Raw genomic sequence first — 17,950 nt, 5'->3', positions numbered from 1 at the left:
TTGTGGAGCATTTCTGTCTAACTCCCATTAGGAATAAATAATTCCTGGGCCTATAGTTGCAGTACAGTAAAAACTGTTGAATGATGTCACATCTCCCATGAGATGTTCCTTGTATTAGTATGGAATTTCCTGTGTTCCAGGTTCTGCCCTTTGCCCCTCGTCCTACTGTTGCTCACCACTGAAAAGAGTCCACCCCTATTGACTTTGCTTCCACACTTTAGATGTGGATGAGACAGCGATGAGCTCTCCTCTCAGCCTTCTCTTCTCCAGACTGAACAATCCCCAGTCTCTCAGCCTTTCCTCATGTAGGAGAAGCCCCAAGCCCTTCATCATCTTTGTCACCTTCTGCTGGACTATTTCTAGGAAATTCCTGTCTTTTTTGAATTGGGAGCCCGGAACTGGACGCAGTATTTGAGATGTGCATTAAAGTAACTAAATATTAAGTATTAAACTGTAATGAAAATATCTTGTGTTCTCATTTATTATGTAGTTTTATAAATATGGACTTAGCAGAAGTCTTTATACCTATATTTATATATATAGGTAAATCTATTTGTGATATCATGCATAGGGACAGCTATCATGTCTGTACTACACACAGGGCCCAGGACAGTTGCTGGCACTGGCTGATTATGATTTACACTCTTTAGTTGTTAGCATGCTCTGTGGCACAGCTTTGATCTGGAACAATCAGCAGCATTGAGATGATGGCTGATTATGCTTTGGAGGTTACTGTGGATCAGAGACCCTTCCCATTAAGTCATTCAGATGCAACACCTTGCAGTAAGGAAGAAAGGAGTTCAGCTTTGTGAATGCAAACTGAATTGTATCAGTTGGCCTTGGGGCTGGAGGGTAGTCTTTGACCTGTTGTGACTACGTTTCTAAAGGTAAATAATGCTGTCAAGTGGAAAGTCACTCTACTGAGACTGAGGAGGTTGGCATCATATTCCTGGCTGTGCCCTGCGTCAGCTGGGTTGATCTGAAGCATGTATATTGGTTTTCTTTGTCTCTATCTTGCGTGCTTATAGATGTCTAGCTATTAAGACTGAGCTCTTCAGATTAGTGTTATCTTCTGTGGTGTTTTAGCAGACGTGCTTAGGGAGGGCCTGTTCTAGGTTGGGACCTGTAGGGGTTCCCATAATACAGATAATAGTAAAGAGAGGAAAATGATGAGATTTCTTGTGAAATAATTGCTTAGACATTATGGCAGATGTAAACTGAGTTCTTTTGTGTGCAACCGTCTTAGAAAAGCGACAGCATATTTGTGGCTTTGGACCCTCTATTTCAAAGATTTGAGGGGCAGAATATGGAATGAAAATTGGCACATGAAGGGCTGATGAGAAATGTGTCTAAAGATGTGCCTTCACCTTCCCCTGCCACAGACTTCTAATATCCCTAGGAGAAATCTCTCAGTTGCCATACCTCACTCACGTGTCCACCAATTTATTGGAATTCGCATGGGCTGGATTAAACAGTATTCATTAAATGTTCTGGTAATGCAAGTGATCACTGCTACTCTAGCAAATGTAGTTGTAACGCTGGGCTTCTGGCAGCTGATGTGCAACTCTGGACAGATGCCCGATCACTACTGCCTCTGACAAACTCACACCATGGAGAAGTGATAAGGCTCCCTTCATGCTGGATGCTTGCCTCTGTACCAGCTGAGTAATTGTTTGTTTTCTTCTAGATGAGTACAAGAGTAAAGTAGCCTGTGAAGATGACAAGCTGCGGCTAAGCTGTAAGAAGAGCATGGTGATAGCCATTTACTCTGCTGTCTTTGGAAGGACACAGGGAGGCAGCCTGGAGTGCCCGTACCAAAACCTAGGGATGCACATGATTGGTAAGAGGGGAATGGCTTTACAGAGCACACTATTCTGGGAATCTGAGCAGGTTTATCTCATTTATTGTCATCTCACAGTGCTGGCAGAGAGCCTGGGTAGGAAAGGCAGAACTGGCACATGCAACCTGTCACTGCTGTGCTCCTGATGTGTGGAGCTTTGTTAGCCAGTGGTGAGCTGCATCATAAGGCCCTAACTGAGGTACAGGTAGAAGCCACAGCCAAGTTAGAAAGCTGCAGGTTTTTGGCAGATTCATTAGACTGTAGACTTCAGGATGCTCCTTGAATTCCTTACTCAATTGTTTGCCTTCCTGGTAGTCCATACTCTCTCTCTGTACCATGAGATGTGTGTTATTTTAGGTGTCATGGACTGTCTACAGCTAAGTCAAGCCTTGACGTTGTATTTAAAATTTTATTAACGTTAAAGCAAGGGATAAAAATTCAAAAAGCAAGCTGTTAAGTTGAATCATGTTACAGTCAGCTTGGGGTACTTCTGAACAGATTCTTTACTCGGGCTCTCGTAGTTTCTTACATTCATGTGTTGAAAATTCATAAACTTCAAAACATTCACTAAAACTGTCTGTTCTTGACCAACGTGAAATGAGTTTGAGCATTTTAGGCTGTGTCAGAGTGTATGTCCTCAGTGCAAAGCCACGTGGCTGCCATTCTTCACCACCTTTTCTTCTGCAGAACTGAAAGGGGGTTAACCACTTTCACAAAAGAATTGCCTCTAGAGAGGGAAGGGCTTCAGAAGGGGCTGCAAAAGCAGCTTAAGGGGCTGCTGTGGTCTGCACTGGTGTCTGTTCAACTGTACCTGGAGATCTTTGGTTTCACGGCTGCTGATCCTGTGCACTTAAGGAGTTAAATGCTGTTCAAATGGAAGCATGCGAAGTGACTGCTTGGAAACATGATATGCAGGTGATGGGTGTCAGTAGATGAGTGGTAGAAGCAGGCCTGTCAATTAATTTGTGCTGCATGGTGAGTGCCTTAGCGGTGTAATTGGAAAAACCTCAGCACTTGCAGCATGGTGGAGTAGTTCACGGTCTCCTACACAGTCCTGTGTTTTGGATGCATGGTGGAAAAGTCTCTATTCTTTAATCTTCCATCTTTGGAGGTAACACATGCCTTTGGATGCACTCCTTTTGTCCCCTAGTTGCCATGGAGTAGAAGCTATTAATTTTGACAGGTTAGTGTAGGCCTCCTTCTTTTGGTTTTTAGGATGGCCTAAGCAGGCAGACCAGTGCAGTGGTGGTTTGACTGCTGGATAACAACTTGCCAAATAGCAAAATTGGATGGGTTTCTAGAGCACACCTGAGCACACTGCTCCTTTTTCCTTCCTGAGAGTGCAGAAAAAGACATGTATTGGTGACAAAGTACTAACACTGGGATTTGCTCTTGTATGTCAGTGAGAAGTGAAACTCTTCATTTTTAATCAAAGACACGCAGGGTAAAGTTTTCTTCTTCTCCTTCTAAATGCAAAGTCCTGAAACTTGGCCAGGCTGAGAGTGAGGTGTATGGCACAAGAAAGTGGGGTGGGAGGCAGTGGAGCAAAGCTGTAGTTAAGGGAACAAACTGCAAGGCATGAAGCAGAGCTGCACAGACACCCTGCTAAGTGTGACATTTGCCAAGGAAACAAGGTTTTGTGGGAGGTGACTCAATGGGCCAGAGCTCTAGTTACGCAAGGAAGGGGAAGGTGGCTGTGGTTATGATTCCTCTGTTGGCCCCACAGGAGAAGCAGTGTGGGATCCGTCTGTAACCCAAATCAGCAAAAAGCATATTTGCACCATGCTTGCCCACAGCACACTCAAGAAATAACAGGCGTGCACTGAAGTGAGGGGGCTGTGCTCCCAGCTGCCTCCAGCAGTTCTGGGATCTGTGTGCCAAGTCCCCCAGTGCTTCAGAACTTGCACTCCTGCCATGGGCTTACCTAGCCCAGAAGGCAACTCTGTTCCTTCAGGAACTGATAAAAGCATCATGACAAGCTTCCTCTAGCTAGGGAAGACTTCTGCACGTTTCCACAGCCCTGCGATACGGAAAGGGCTGCTCTGTGACAGCCTTTGATCTCAAACACTAGCAAGGAGCTGATCTCACAAACATGGCTATGAGTGCTAACATGGTGCTACTTTACAGCAGCACTACTTCCCATAAGGCAGAACCCAGCTACGTTCTGCACACGAAAGATTTATTCTGCTTGAGTTTCACTGGAACAATGATTTGTGTTATGCCAGAGCCTTGGCAGAGGGCCTTTTCATGGGATGTAGGTCCTGGATAAGTCTGCAGCAGTAAGTTTATTCAGGTAGTATGAGTTACCAATGAGTGAAGAACTTGTAGGTGCCCCAGATGTGGGGAGAGATATCATCCTCTCCTGATGAAAAGCAGCTCAGAAAATGTTATTCCATCCATTGCTTTTGTGAATAAAATGTATGTTTGGGTTGAATTTAGCAATTTTCATCATCTACAGATGAGACTTTTTAAAAAAACTGAGGGATGAAGAAGAGAGTTGTCCTAACAGATCGGGGTACTACTGCCTAAGGTAACAGAATAAATCATTTAATCTGCTCTTCGCCTTGAAAAAGAAGACCTTGTACTCCTGTAGGAGTGTTGAGCAGATAAAGCCTGTTAATGGTGAATTTCTTGGGTTCTACAGAGACACGCAACATTTCGGGTGCTCACTGGGAGGAGTGTGAGGTTTGTCAATACATTGCAGCCCTTTAACACCTGGACAGCCCAGCCATTCTTCTGCTGCTTTTGGGTAGTGTGGAGTCCCCAGTCAGACTTAGCACTCCATTTCCCTGTCAAACATGTGCTTTCTGTCTTATGTCTATATGAATGTGCTTAGCATCTGAGAAGAGAAAGTTTTTGTGAAGGACTCCATCCTATCCCTGTCATGTTAAAGAGAAAAACTGCCAGGATCCTCTTTTAACTGGAAACACACTGAAACTTGTGCCTCTGACCATAATGGGAAACCCCCTGAAAACATTTGGACTTCTCCTTTGAATGCCTTGGGAACTCTGAGGAGCTCCTAAAGGAATTTGACCTTATTTGTAACTCTCTTAATAAAGCTTCCACTTTTCTGCTAGCTTGTGCAGAGACAATATGCAGAGCATAGAGAGGTCTCTGGAGAAAGGGTTATTTGCAAGCAACAAGCCATTAATATCCTTCAGCACAGGGAACCCTTCGCCCCCTTTATCTTGCTGTTTACAGCTGCCTCTGTCTGCATCTCTGAGTTTATACCAAGAGAAGCTAATTTAAAAAATGGACTTTTCCTACTCAGATCTGAGTATATAAGGTAACTACCTAATTAAGAGCCTGAGTAGCAAGAACCTGGATGTTAAAAAAAAAAAAATACCCTTTTTTAGTATTTAGTGGTATGATATCCTTGACCATATTCAATGTACCTGATATGTTCACACGTACATTTTTATAGTAATAGCCCCTGAACCACAGGGAATGAGATAGATGTGTCTAGCTTACTGCTAATACCAGGATTCAGGTCTCCTCTCAAGAACCCTGTCTCTCTCCATCAGATACAGAATCATAGAATGTCTTGAAAGAAACCTCAAAGATCATTCAGTTCCAACTCCCTGCTGTGGGCAGGGTTACCAACCCACTAGATTAGGCACCGGTATGGGTTGCCCAGGGCCCATCCAACCTGGCCTTGAGCACCTCCAGGATGGGGCATCCACAACATCTCTGGACAGCCTGAAAGATACAAAGCTACCACAGCAATTTCTCTCCTCTTGGGTAGAAATACTCTGGGCGTGGTTTCCTGAGTTGGCACAGGATTGGAGGAGCAAAGCTCCAAAGCCTCGCTTCAGTTCATGGTGTGTAACTTAAACTCAGTAGTCTGCTGAGAAGTGGAATATTTTTATCACCTAACATATAGGTTCTCTCCTGTAATCTCATGTAGAGAAAACAGATGTGTTTACAAAGCCCTGAGGAAACTCAGATGGAAGTGACTCTCTCTAGGTCATTGGATCTGATAAGGAAAGAGCAGAAAAATGAGTTTAGCAAAGAAGCCTGTGCCTTAGGTGCTCATTCCCTGGCATTTTTTTCATATTAATGCAAGAAGATGATTGAACCCTGTTTGTTTTGATTTCTTCCTCTTAAGGCAGATGTATATATGACTTGAACTAGAGCTTTCACGGTTCCTTGTATAAATATTTACTATACCACATAAATAATAGGCTCTTCAAGTTTGTCTGTCTGTGATCAGATCTAGCATGTGAATTAGAATGAATTACATGCAATTAAAGAAAATCATTTTAATCTGTGTTATGTTATATTCCACCCTATATTTCTGCCAGTGCAAATCTGTAACTGGGCTCTAAACCCGGTCTTAAGTGAAATGCTTAAAAATAGAAGGTCTCCAAGCTGTGGAGGTGGGACTATGAGGAGCAGGGACTGCTGGCACTGATGGGCTGGGGGTGGCAGGATAAGATGGGGGAGCTGCTGGAATTGCTGCTGGTAATTTTAATAATTAATAGGTAATGTCATGTAACGTGGTTATCCTTGAGCTTATCCTTGAGCAGATCTGAGTGCTTGGGGCTGAAATGCTCTTGTGCTTTGGCCTTTCACCGTGAATATGGCAGCCTTTAAAATGGCTCAAAGTTGACTTTGTGGGATGAGCAGCAAGTACGATGGATTTGGACTCTGATTTTCATCTTTAAGGTTCCTACCAGGGTTCCAGAATTCTCCTTCCTGTAGGTGTGACTCCCTGCAAGTATTTTACATTCAGTGTAGAACCTGAATGTTTCTTATTATGTGTATAGTTATTGATTAAGAACAAGTTTTTAGAGGCCAATCTGTTCGTATGTAATAAAACCCACAAGTACCCAGGTTTTAAAGCTAAGTAAATACCAGTTGCAGTTTAATTCCCATATAATACCTTATTAAATCTAAACTGAAATGAAAATCCTATTTAGAACGCTAGGCTAAAGTGAAATGAAGGCTGCTTTCAAAAAGTAATTTTTCAATTCTTAGTTTTCATGTTTCACTTTTTGTTTCAAAGCACCAGGAGGTAATTAAAATCACTCTACAACTGTTTTTAAAAAGCTCAAACCCTCGTTGGATCACGTAGTCATAAAAATGATTTACATGGAGTAGTTCTCTGTAAGCACAAAATTGCTATTTAAAAAAAAAAAAAAAAGAAAAAACTCCATTCAAATTGGCTTCTGGGCAAGAGCTTCCTCAAAGCCAAAGTTCAACTTGGTTTTTGAAAAAAAAAATTATAGTGGAGTGTATAACCCTATGCAATGGTTGTAAATAACAATTCTGAAAGTTGTAATTCAAAAAGCACCAGTAGGCTTTGTGTTGATATTCACATGATGCTTGAGGAAATAAAGGGGGTATTTCTCACTCCTTCAGAATGGTAAATGTATGCAGTAACCAGCCTTATAAAGGATGCCTGTTGTCTTAGTACTATCTAAAAGCAAATTCAGAATATGCTCCTAAAAATAAAGGGGAAGAACATAGCAGATACAAATCTATAGTATTTCAGCATATTTCCATGGAGTCACTCTGAATGAAAACTGGTGTAACTTGTTCAGAGCTGATGAAGCTCCTCTTAAAATAATTCAGATGTCAGTCAAGATTACGATATAATTACCACAGTGATGAATCCTGAGCCTGAGAAACAGAGGTAACGTGAAATCCATGAGGCTGCAACATGCAGTGCTTTACTTCAGGAAGACCAAGAAGTGCCTTGCAGGTTGTGTCAGCTGGATAGCCTTTTAAAATAGGAGGTCCACTCCCACTGCTTCTGAGGTTGAGATCTTGCTTCCATGTAGATGCAGGCACTAATCGAAGTGTGCTCATCTTCAGGAAGATGCTTCTGTTGGGCTGTAACAAATGGAATGGACAGGTAGACTCAGAGCCTTCACAAAGCAGCACATTTAATGCACCAGCCCTATCTTCTACTGGCTGAAGCAAAAGCTGTTAGCTTCTTTGCTTTGTAACTTGAATGACTTACGGCCCACAGTCGGTTGTTTTCTGCTGCAAATTAAACAATAAAATTTTACTGTCTTTGCCAGCCCCAAACTTCTTTGTTCTCTGAGACTTCTTGGAACCAAGCTCACCGGTGTCCTCAGATTCTCACCTTAGCTCCCAGACCTGCAAAATATTTTTCATTTGCTCAGCTTCACACACTGGGTTAGTCTCTGCCAAACTGGAGCCTCGCATGTTTTATATGAGTTCTGGTTCTAGATACAAAGGTGACAAGAAGATTTGAGATCACATTAATAAACCAAACGCTTCTAATTGTAATTATAGCATCTGTGACTAGGTCTTCAGTGAGGTCAGCTCCAGTCTGTAGATGTAAGGCGGGTTGTTTTTTAAGATTCTTGTTTTATTTTTATCAAGAAATCTTACTGTGTGTTTCTGAGAAAAATCCTGTCCTTTGCTTTAGAGGCATTTCCTCCTAGAGCTGTCACTTGCTTCTGAATGATTTCCCTCAAAGGAATGCTTGCCTTAGCTCATTCCTTTTGCCTTCTCATCAAATGTTAATGAAGACAGAAAGGGTTCCACTGAGTGTTTTAATTTCAGGTGTAGGTCTACTCCCATTGCAGCCAAAGAGTGCCACAGAATTGTCACTTGATCAGGTAATACCAGTTGTGTTTTAGTTCCTTGTTGCTTACCTCCCTTGCGCTAATGCAAATAGTACTTTAGCAGTGATTCTGTTTCTGAAGCCTTCAATTACAGCCAGTCACTTGGTCCTTCTGATACTTCAAGATCTTCTACTTTTTGAAAAAGTAGCATGAATGCTCCAATATTTGTCCTAGATTCACAGAGTGCTTCCTCTGACAAGTTTCTGGTTTGGTGAAAGTTTCTTCTTAGGCTCTGTTTTAATTCTTGTCAAGTCCCCACATAATTCTTATGTGAAATAAGGGCATGCAAGACTAATATGCTGTGGGAACCATTGAGATTATTGGTGGAAAACAGACCTGATGCTCAGATGAAAGAGTAATGAGCTAGAAGAATAAAAATGTCCTGTCAGACAACACTCCTAAGATCCTGAGGTCTGTGAAGAATAGGAAGAATTGACTCTCTCTTTTTTCTGACAGAAGAGTCATTGGGGTGTTCTCCATGCCCTACTGCCTTGCTATCCCCATGGGCAGCCTGTGGAAAAAGCACTACCTGACAGCCTTACAGCATGCTAACTTATTAACACATTCAAGTGTACATAGTCCTGCTTGCACTGAAAAGCCTGCCTCGTGTGAAAGAGGCTGCAAAAGTGGCAGCATGTGGCAGGTGAGTCTGACCCTGAGGTCAGTAAATGTACAGATGCTCAAGATGTTGTTGGGCACTTGGCACATGCCCATTTTCATTATGCTATTAGTTACCCATCTCAAAGCAAGATTCCACATCTGTGGGTCCATCTGTGATGACTTGGAAAAGACCTTGACCTTCACCACAGCTTGAGCTAAGAGTTACTGTAATGCAGAAACTAAACTGACTGGAAGCATTCTTTTGAGCCCAAATAGGTTTAGCCATCAAAAGTAAGTAGTAACAGTGAGTAACCAAAGTAGTGGATGTGATTAATAGGCATTGTCTCAATTTTATTTTTTTTTTTTTCACCAGGAAGAAGTAATAAAAAGCAGTCATGCTGGGAAACAGCTTTAACTGAGTAGAACCCATTCATTGTAGTGAGCACGATGATTTGGACGTTATGTCACTGAGATTGATTCCAGTATTAAAGCTGATGCTCTCTGCAAGCTACAGCTGGTAAAATTCTCCAGTATGGTTTTGGTACCATCTGGTTTGGGTTTTACCCTGAGAGAGGCAAGGCAGATGGAGACAGTAAATCCAAGAGTAATATCTATATGGTACCGGGTTTGTGAGCACTGGATGGGGTTTGGTTTCTCAGAGAGAATGGTCTTTGGGGAAAAGCTAGCAGGACTCACTGGGAGTCTCTGCTCAGGGAGACAGGGAGACTCACTGGCTCTAAACCAAATGTGAAGGGCGGAGGGGTATGGACAGTGAGCCTTTTCATGACAAAGTGTGGGAGGGCATAACTATACTAGAGAGACAGGGTGCTAATTCAACCTCCTGCCAGAGCAGGAACACCTAGACCGGGTCATAGAATCATAGAATGGCCTGGGTTCCAAAGGACCACAATGATCATCTAGTTTCAACCCCCTGCTATGTGCACAGTCACCAACCACCAGACCAGGCTGCCCAGACCATATCCAGCCTGGAATAATCACATAGGAACCTGTTCAGGCAGGTTTTGAATGCCTCCAGAGAAGGAGACCTCACAACCTGTCTGGGCAGCCCGTTCCAGTGTTCTGTGAGGACTTAAAGTGCTTTTTATTGCTCTGCTGTGGGATTTGAGCTTTGTGGGCTTTAAAAGGTTCCTGACAGGGACCTGGCTCTATTTAGCAGTAGACTTTCCATTAGACTTAGCTATGGTGTTGGCATTTGTGAGTGTCCTTCCCCATGTATCTGACATGGGGGATGAGATCATTTGTTAGTACTAACATCACTGATGTTAGTATAGTGTTTAATATAACATGCACTGTTTGCACTTAGTAAACAAACAAGCCACAAGAGAAATGAGATGTCCTGTATAAGTGTGCAAACAAGAGTGCCAAATCCACTTTTCCTCTTCTAAAGAACAGGAACTGAGTTTGGCAAGCTGTACGGGGTCATAGCCCTACTCTGCTCTACCACATTGCTGGGCTTGACTCCTCTGCATCTTTTTGGGATGCTAGCTATGTCGTTTATAGAGAAGAGAACCTCTATTTTATTCTTCTCTGAGGCAACTGGAGGTGAAGACTTCATACCTGGAATCACCTCATGAAGAATCACAGAATCAGAGAATTGTAGGGGCTGGAAGGGACCTCTAGAGATCATCGAGACCAACCCCCCTGCCAAAGCAGGTTCCCTACACCAGGTCGCACAGGTAGGCGTCCAGGCAAGACTTGAATATCTCCAGAGAAGGAGACTCCACAACCTCCCTGGGCAGCCTGTTCCAGTGCTCCGTCACCTCACCGTGAAGAAGTTCTTACGCACATTCGTGCGAAACTTCCTGTGCTGCAGCTGATGTCTGTTTCCCCTCGTCCTGTCTCCACGTACCACTGAAAAGAGACTGGCCTCACTGCTATGGCCGCCACACCTCAGATATTTATAAACCTGGATCAGGTCCCCTCTCAGTCTTCTTTTCAAGGCTAAACAGTCATCTTTTCAAGGCTAAACAGACCCGGTTCACTCAGCCTTTCTTCATAGGGGAGATGCTCCAGGCCCTTCGCCATCTTTGTGGCCCTCCGCTGGACTCTTTCCAAGAGATCCCTGTCTTTTTTGTACTGGGGAGCCCAGAACTGGACACAGTACTCCAGATGAGGCCTTACCAGGGCAGAGTAGAGGGGGAGGATCACCTCCCTCGACCTGCTGGACACGCTCTTCTTAATGCACCCCAGAATGCCATTGGCCTTTTTGGCCACGAGGGCACACTGCTGGCTCATGGCCAACCTGTCGTCCACCAGGACGCCCAGGTCCCTCTCTGCAGAGTTCCTCTCCAGCAGCTCATCCCCCAGCCTGTATTGGTGCATGCAATTATTCCTCCCTAGGTGTAAGACCCTACACTTGCTTGTGTTGAACCTCATCTGGTTTCTTACTGCCCAGCTCTCCAGCCTGTCCAGGTCTCGCTGAATGGCAGCACAGCCTTCAGGCGTGTCAGCCAATCCTCCCAACTTCGTATCATCAGCAAACTTGCTGAGGGAGGCCACTATCCCTCATCAAGGTCATTGATGAAGATGTTGAACAAGACCGGACCCAGCACAGACCCCTGGGGGACACCACTGGTCACAGGTCTCCAGCCAGACTCTGCACCACCAACGACGACCCTCTGCGCTCTGCCAGTCAGCCAGTTCTCAACCCACCTCACTGTCCACTCGTCTATCCCACACTTCCTCAGCTTTGTTATAAGGATGTCGTGGGAGACGGTTTCAAATGCCTTTCTAAAATCAAGGTAGACTACATCTACTGCTCTTCCCCCATCCACCCAGCAAGAAGTACAAATATATTTCAATCCAGCTCCTTTATGTATCATTTACTAGTGGAAGTTGAATTACCAACATGTATATCATAAAAAGGAACACGAGTGATTTGGGTGTTTTTATACTCCTAAGACATGGAACCATGTTGTCATTTCTAGATGATATGATGCTGACTGTGATTTATGAGGGTCTGGTAGCCTCACCTATCACCCATCTGTCTCTCAGGTATATTTTGACAACTTCAGTGCTTGTTAGTGGGAGAATAGAGATGCTAGATATGACATTTTGGCATGACCTCTATATTACAAATCCTTTGAAATGTTCAAGGGAGATGATCCCATTTGGACCTTGCTGCTGCATTTTTTCAGTTCAATGTGTTATGTGGAGGCTCAGCAAGTTAACAGCTCAAAATATGAGAGAGGAGACCAAGCTAATTTCAGTTTAAGAAGTACTGTGGGCTACTTGCCCTGGCAATTCTGGAAGTGCACAGGGCATTTGTGCTTGTGTGCAGGAAAAATAGGAAAACTTGCCACTGTGACTGAAGTGAATACTTTGTTATTGTGTAATAGAGTCTATTTATTCATTTATTTGGACTGGAAGAATATGACTGATTCTAAGACAGTGTCTTTGTCCTTACCATGGAAAAAATGAATACTCAGTTTTGAACTCCTCAGATAGATGTTGAAAAACTGCAGCAAATCCAGTGAAGGGCCACCAAGGTAGTCAGGGACTGGAACACACGGCATATGAGGAGATGGTGAAAGACCTGGATGGGCTGTTTTCATGAAGAAGCTCAGGTAGGGATGTTATTGTTGTTTTTCTAATACCTAAGAGGTGGCTGTGCAGAAGATTTCTTGGGAATGCAAAACAAAGCGAACATAAATAAACAAACCCAACAAAAATAATCACAAAAGCAATCAATACAAGCTGCAGGAATGGAAACCTTATTAGATACAGGGGGAAAAAAAATTAAGCTGAAGAATGCCGTAGCCCAGGGAGGTTGGGGATTATTTACCTGTGGATATTTTCAAAACTTGCCTAGACAGAATCCTGAGTAACTTCAAAGCTGGCCCTGCTCTGAGCAGGAGGCTGTACTGGATAAGCTCCAGATACTGCTTCCAATGAAGTTACTGTATGGTTTATGTGCTACAGTCCAAACAGGCGACTTTTCCGTATTATTTGAATATTCAATGAGTTCAGTATTTTCAATATTTTGAAGTCTCTAAAAATTCTGTATAAATCGGGCTTTTAAAATCTTGGTTCTTTACTTCCTGTGCTGAGGGATCTTGTCCACATGTGTAATTGGAGCATGCAGAGTCTCTTCTGCTTTCTGCTCATTTTGTCTGGCACAGATTGAGCTGGAGCTGCCTGGTGGTTGGAGGGTCAAGCATTGCACTACTGGTGGTTAGGCGAATATGGAGGACTTAGGTTTGTGCCCTAAGAAGTTGGATATCTAGGCTTACCTGAATGCTGGCAAACTAGGAGTGCCAAGGCCTGGGTACAGATACTGTACGCAGATCTTTTGTACTGTTAAATTATACTATACTCGTTGCCATAATTAGTTGTCTTGGTCCGACTGACACTCATCTGGTCAGTCCAGAAACTGGTTTAAAGTTGTGTATGGGACAGGATTGGTTCCTATCGTGTTTCACCACTATTTTGGAAGGTAAGAGTATTTAATAGTATTAATGTTGGCTGTTCCAACACAGTTGGCCTCAGGGCCTGGGAATGGGCCAGGGAAGTTTTCATTTACCAGCAAACATGCTAACCAAACAGCATAGGCTGGTCCTTAGCACAATTAAAATACAAATAGAAATAGCGGTGTTAGGACCTACTCTGCCAGATGAAGCTACGTGACTCTTTGCTTGGCCATTATAACTTGGGCTCCATTGCACGGGTTGGCAGGACTGGCAAAGAGGCCATAGCAGGGTCTCAGCTGTCACCAATATGGCATTTTGTTTTTGGTGGGTAGCATAGGCAAGACTGCCTTCTCCTGGGGAAAAGCTACTACCTGAAAAAGATAGCAACAGGATTATGCTCACGTACTATACTAAATACAGTGAGAAAGAGCCTGCTGCCTGGTGCTGTGACTGGCTGACATGGTGTCCGTGTGGTGAAATCCTCTACCACGTACCCCTGCTCTTCTCCTCAGAATATCCAGGGAAGCCTTCTGCACACTGACAATTGGAAACAGCCCTTGTGATATCTCACATGGGACCTCTGCAGTGTCTGGCATGATGTCAGTTGGCAAAATCATGCTAACAGGATAACTCTTAAACTTGGTGTGTAAGGATTCAGGCCTTGTTTGGTTTTGTAGCGCCAATGAAGCTGCTAAGGTCAGTATGGATAGAGATTGTAGCTTTCTGCATGGGAGAGAGGAGCTTGTCAATACCAAGATATGGCTGATGGTGTCTAGAGAAGCTAGTGGTATTATCATGTTAGCATACAGCATGTTCAGTGTGCTGACTCTACAGAACTGGATCCTGAAGAGTCAATCCAGTCTGTTGAGCTGGAGAGCAGAGCCTGTGGCTTGTTACCATTGAAACTGCTCGTTCCTACAGGAGGAGAACCCAAAGGATGATGATCCCAGGACCAGCCGTGGAAGATGTGTGGGTAACTCCTCATCCTCCCATGGAGCGTTGTGGAGTGAGGCCACGGCGCTGCCCTGCAATGCTGTCTGTTTTGTGTGAGAACCAAAACAAATAAAAAGAATAGATACCCTCCATGAAATCTTGTCCAGTGAGTAGATTTGATGAGTTTCTCTTACTGGACCTTTGACAAAAAGACAAATGCCAGATGTTTCCATTGGAACCTCTGGCATTTGTTGAACAGAAGGTTGCAAGGAGTGCCCTCTGTGAGCAGAGCCCCGCACTGCCCCATCCATGTCAGATCACAGCCAGCTCCAGCTACTCCTAAGCGACTGCCAATGGCCAGAGCTGAGCCCTGAGCAACGCTGGGTGTGCTCTGGGAGAGCAGACTGAGGAGAGGGAAAAACTGCTGTGCAACAGCAGCTGGGAGAGGGGATGAGAAATGGGAGATAAACAGCCCTCAGTGCAGAAGGAGGGCAGGAGGTGCTCCAGGTGCAGAACTGAAGTTCAGTGCAGCCCAGGAGCAACCCCTGCCCTCTCGCTCCATGTTCTGAACCAGCCAGCTCTAGTATTGTGGACTAACCTCAGCCCAATGTTCCTCTGCACCACTCAGGAGAAGGAGGTGAAGGAGGGTGGGTGGGGATGAAGGTGTTAGTAGTTTGCTTTCAGTTCATACTGCTCTCGTTTGTTAGCAGCAGCTCACAAATTCTATTAATCTCTTTAATGTTTCATCTGTCTTTCTGTAGCATTACCTGGTTTGATATCTCATTGTCCCTATCTCAACCCGTGATCCTTTTTTTATCATCTCTTCTCCACTTGATCTGTTGAAGGAGAGAAAGAGAGCAACATAGTGGTGTTTAGTTGCCTACTGGTGTTAAACCATCATACTTTTTGTATCATTCAATACCTTTTAGAGTCCATTTGCCCTTTCCCTGCTTCCTAATGAGTGACCAAATGCGTTTGTATTCCTTTCTCGGTAGATTTTCTATTGCTATAACTTCTTAATGTTAAACAAAAACTATCTTATTGATTCCCACTGTCATTGGCTGTGGTTGGACAGTGAAAGCAAACTGTCAGTCTGGCATTGAAAATTTGGAAAAATCTTTTTTCCATGCCTTGTCCTTTTTCATTTATAGACTGCAAGTCAGCTAATGCTCTCCAACTCATGATCAAGCGCTGCCATGGGAAAAGAAGTTGTAGCATATATGCCAGCACCTATGAATTTGGAGATCCTTGTTATCCTGGCATCCAGAAGCATCTGAACGTCATCTATACCTGTGGTGAGTCACAAAAAAAGCTCTCGCTGGGGTACGTGTTTGATGAGCAGCAGTAGGTGAAAAATGAGAGGAGTTATGAATGTACATAAAAAGTTGTTGAGCTTCCACTTGGCTCATTGTTATTTTCATTTGGTTAAATGGAAAGCCTGTGGATTACCTGAGAGGTTTAATTCAGTCTCTTTTTCTACTTATGGGTTGACAGAAAAAAGCAGAAAACATGGAAATGACATTTTGTTAACCCATTCAACACTGCCTCCTCGAGGCAGCAAATTCTGTCAGCCCATTTGATGGTTGGACTAGATGACCTTAGTGGTCTTTTCCAGCATTAATGATTCTATGGTCCATCAGATGCTTATATCCTGAATGTTACCCTGCTGCTTTGTTTTCCTGCAGGAAAGTTGTGGTTAACAGTAGGATCCTTTTTATTTTGTTCTGTATTTCATTTTTTTCCTAACAATAAGGCAATCACTAATCCATACCCACGGCATTCGTTGAAAAAACTTCAGGTGAATGTGGCAATATTTTCCTAAGAAAATACTGTTGTTTGAAAGTAATATGTCTTCAGTTGGGATCATAAGTCACAGTGCCAAGTAGACACTGTACTCCTATCTGACTAATCCTCCTGTGCTGCAGAAGAGAACGATGCAGTATGAAAACAACTTCAGATCTGATTTTTCCAGTGAAGAAATTTTGATCATTTGTAGTTGATAAATATGAAAATATTTGCTTGAGGGTTTTGTTTGTATAGCTGTTGCTAGGATCAACTTTGCCTCTCCCTCTGTCTCTTTCTACATTCACTGAAAAGAGAAATCCTGGTGCTGTTTTGGATCTGCTGAGTAGATGAGCCATCTGATGTAGCAGAGGTGCTGGCTGTGTCTCCAGACAACAGCAAATCTGTGGATGAATCCCTATGTGCAACAGCAGCATGCCAAATCTCATATGTGACTTTTGATATGGAGATGCTATAGAATTTGAATAGATGCTGTAGCGTGACTGATGTGTTCCTGTTCAAAAACAGAGCGAGAGAATCAAGAGCATGAAGCTCTGAACGCCTGCCTGGCTGTTGTTTCATTTGGCAGAAGCAGCAGGAATGTTAAACTTTTTTTTCCCTGTCACTTCTTTGTTTTTGTTTGAAATGTTTTAGCAAGAAACAGAAATATTATCTATTCAAAGCCTTGCAAATTTTCTTGCCAGGGAGTTGATACTGCTATATTATTTTTTTCATAAACAGATTGGAGAGAATCTCATTCTCATGAGGATGTGAGCTCCATAATTCAAAATCAGGAACAAACCAAATAGGGTCCCATGATGTATTTCCAAGAAGATATCTCCTTCAAAGCCCTGTGCAGCCTCCCTCACGCATTGTGGTTCTGATCCCAAAGTCTACTATAGAAGGCATTGTTGATCTCTTCGTATGACTTCAGCTTTCCTAGTTAAAGCCTAACTGCATCAGGAAATGAGTCATGCTTGAGAGCACAATATGCCATGGTTTGATTTCCAATGGGTGAAATCTGCCTCACTATTTGAGGGTGTCTATGGTTCCTTTTCAAAACCATGATCTGAGCTATCTGAGATGTCATGATTCAGCATGTCTGAGCTGGATTTTGTGATCATCAGACACATAATTCTCCTCTCAAAAAGCAAAATCCTTCAAAATATAAAACCCAACTAAACAAGAAATCTAATTCTACTTCCACATGGTCATGCTGGATCAAAGATAACTCTGGTATTCTCTTAGAAGAAATTATAAAACTAAGCAACTTGATGTTTATAGTTTAAAGAGTAACATTTCTGTTACTGTTGGATATCTCCTTGCTTCAGGTTTTCATAAAGATGCATGCATTATTACTCCTGCTGTGATGTTCTCTCACTTTCACAAAACCCATGGGAGTGAAAAGGGACAGGCTTTGACTAAGTCATGGCCTGAGCCACTAATGGAGCAACCGGTGGGAAGGCAGGGCCAACCCAGGGAGCTCAGCTGCATGCAGTGTACTGAGGACCAGAAGGGCTGGAGCCAGGATCCACCCCTTCCGAGCACTCATTTAAGGGTTGGCACTGAGGTGAGGGGATCTTCCTGGAGGTCCCTGCATGCTCAAAGGAAAGCAGTTCTTTTCCTTCATTCCTGTGTCCACAGCTGCAGCATTTGGGCTCGTTCTCATTTACTGTAGCCAAAGACTTTGCCACCCTGTTGTTATCACAGTGCTTTCCATCCCATTATAGCATTGCACCTGCTAAAAGTGACTCAGATGGATT

At 43.4% G+C, this 17,950-nt stretch overlaps 1 protein-coding gene across 5 annotated transcripts in view; it reads left to right on the top strand.

The window, feature by feature from the left end:
• The window catches only part of EVA1A (eva-1 homolog A, regulator of programmed cell death), a 183,695-nt gene that overhangs the window by 69,446 nt on the left and 96,299 nt on the right, over nt 1–17,950 (top strand). For all 5 annotated transcript variants that reach the window (XM_085218417.1, XM_085218415.1, XM_085218416.1 and 2 more), the window contains 2 exons: nt 1,688–1,840; nt 15,557–15,700. In XM_085218417.1, coding sequence (XP_085074543.1) covers nt 1,688–1,840; nt 15,557–15,700 — 297 coding nt within the window. The remainder of the gene's footprint in view (nt 1–1,687; nt 1,841–15,556; nt 15,701–17,950) is intronic.

The sequence above is a fragment of the Meleagris gallopavo genome, chromosome 2 (assembly GCF_905368555.1).
Source record: "Meleagris gallopavo chromosome 2, MGAL_WU_HG_1.1, whole genome shotgun sequence".
Classification (NCBI taxonomy): Eukaryota; Metazoa; Chordata; class Aves; order Galliformes; family Phasianidae; genus Meleagris; species Meleagris gallopavo.
The sequence above is the reverse complement of the archived record's forward strand: the minus strand, read 5'-3'. Positions and strand labels throughout refer to the sequence as shown.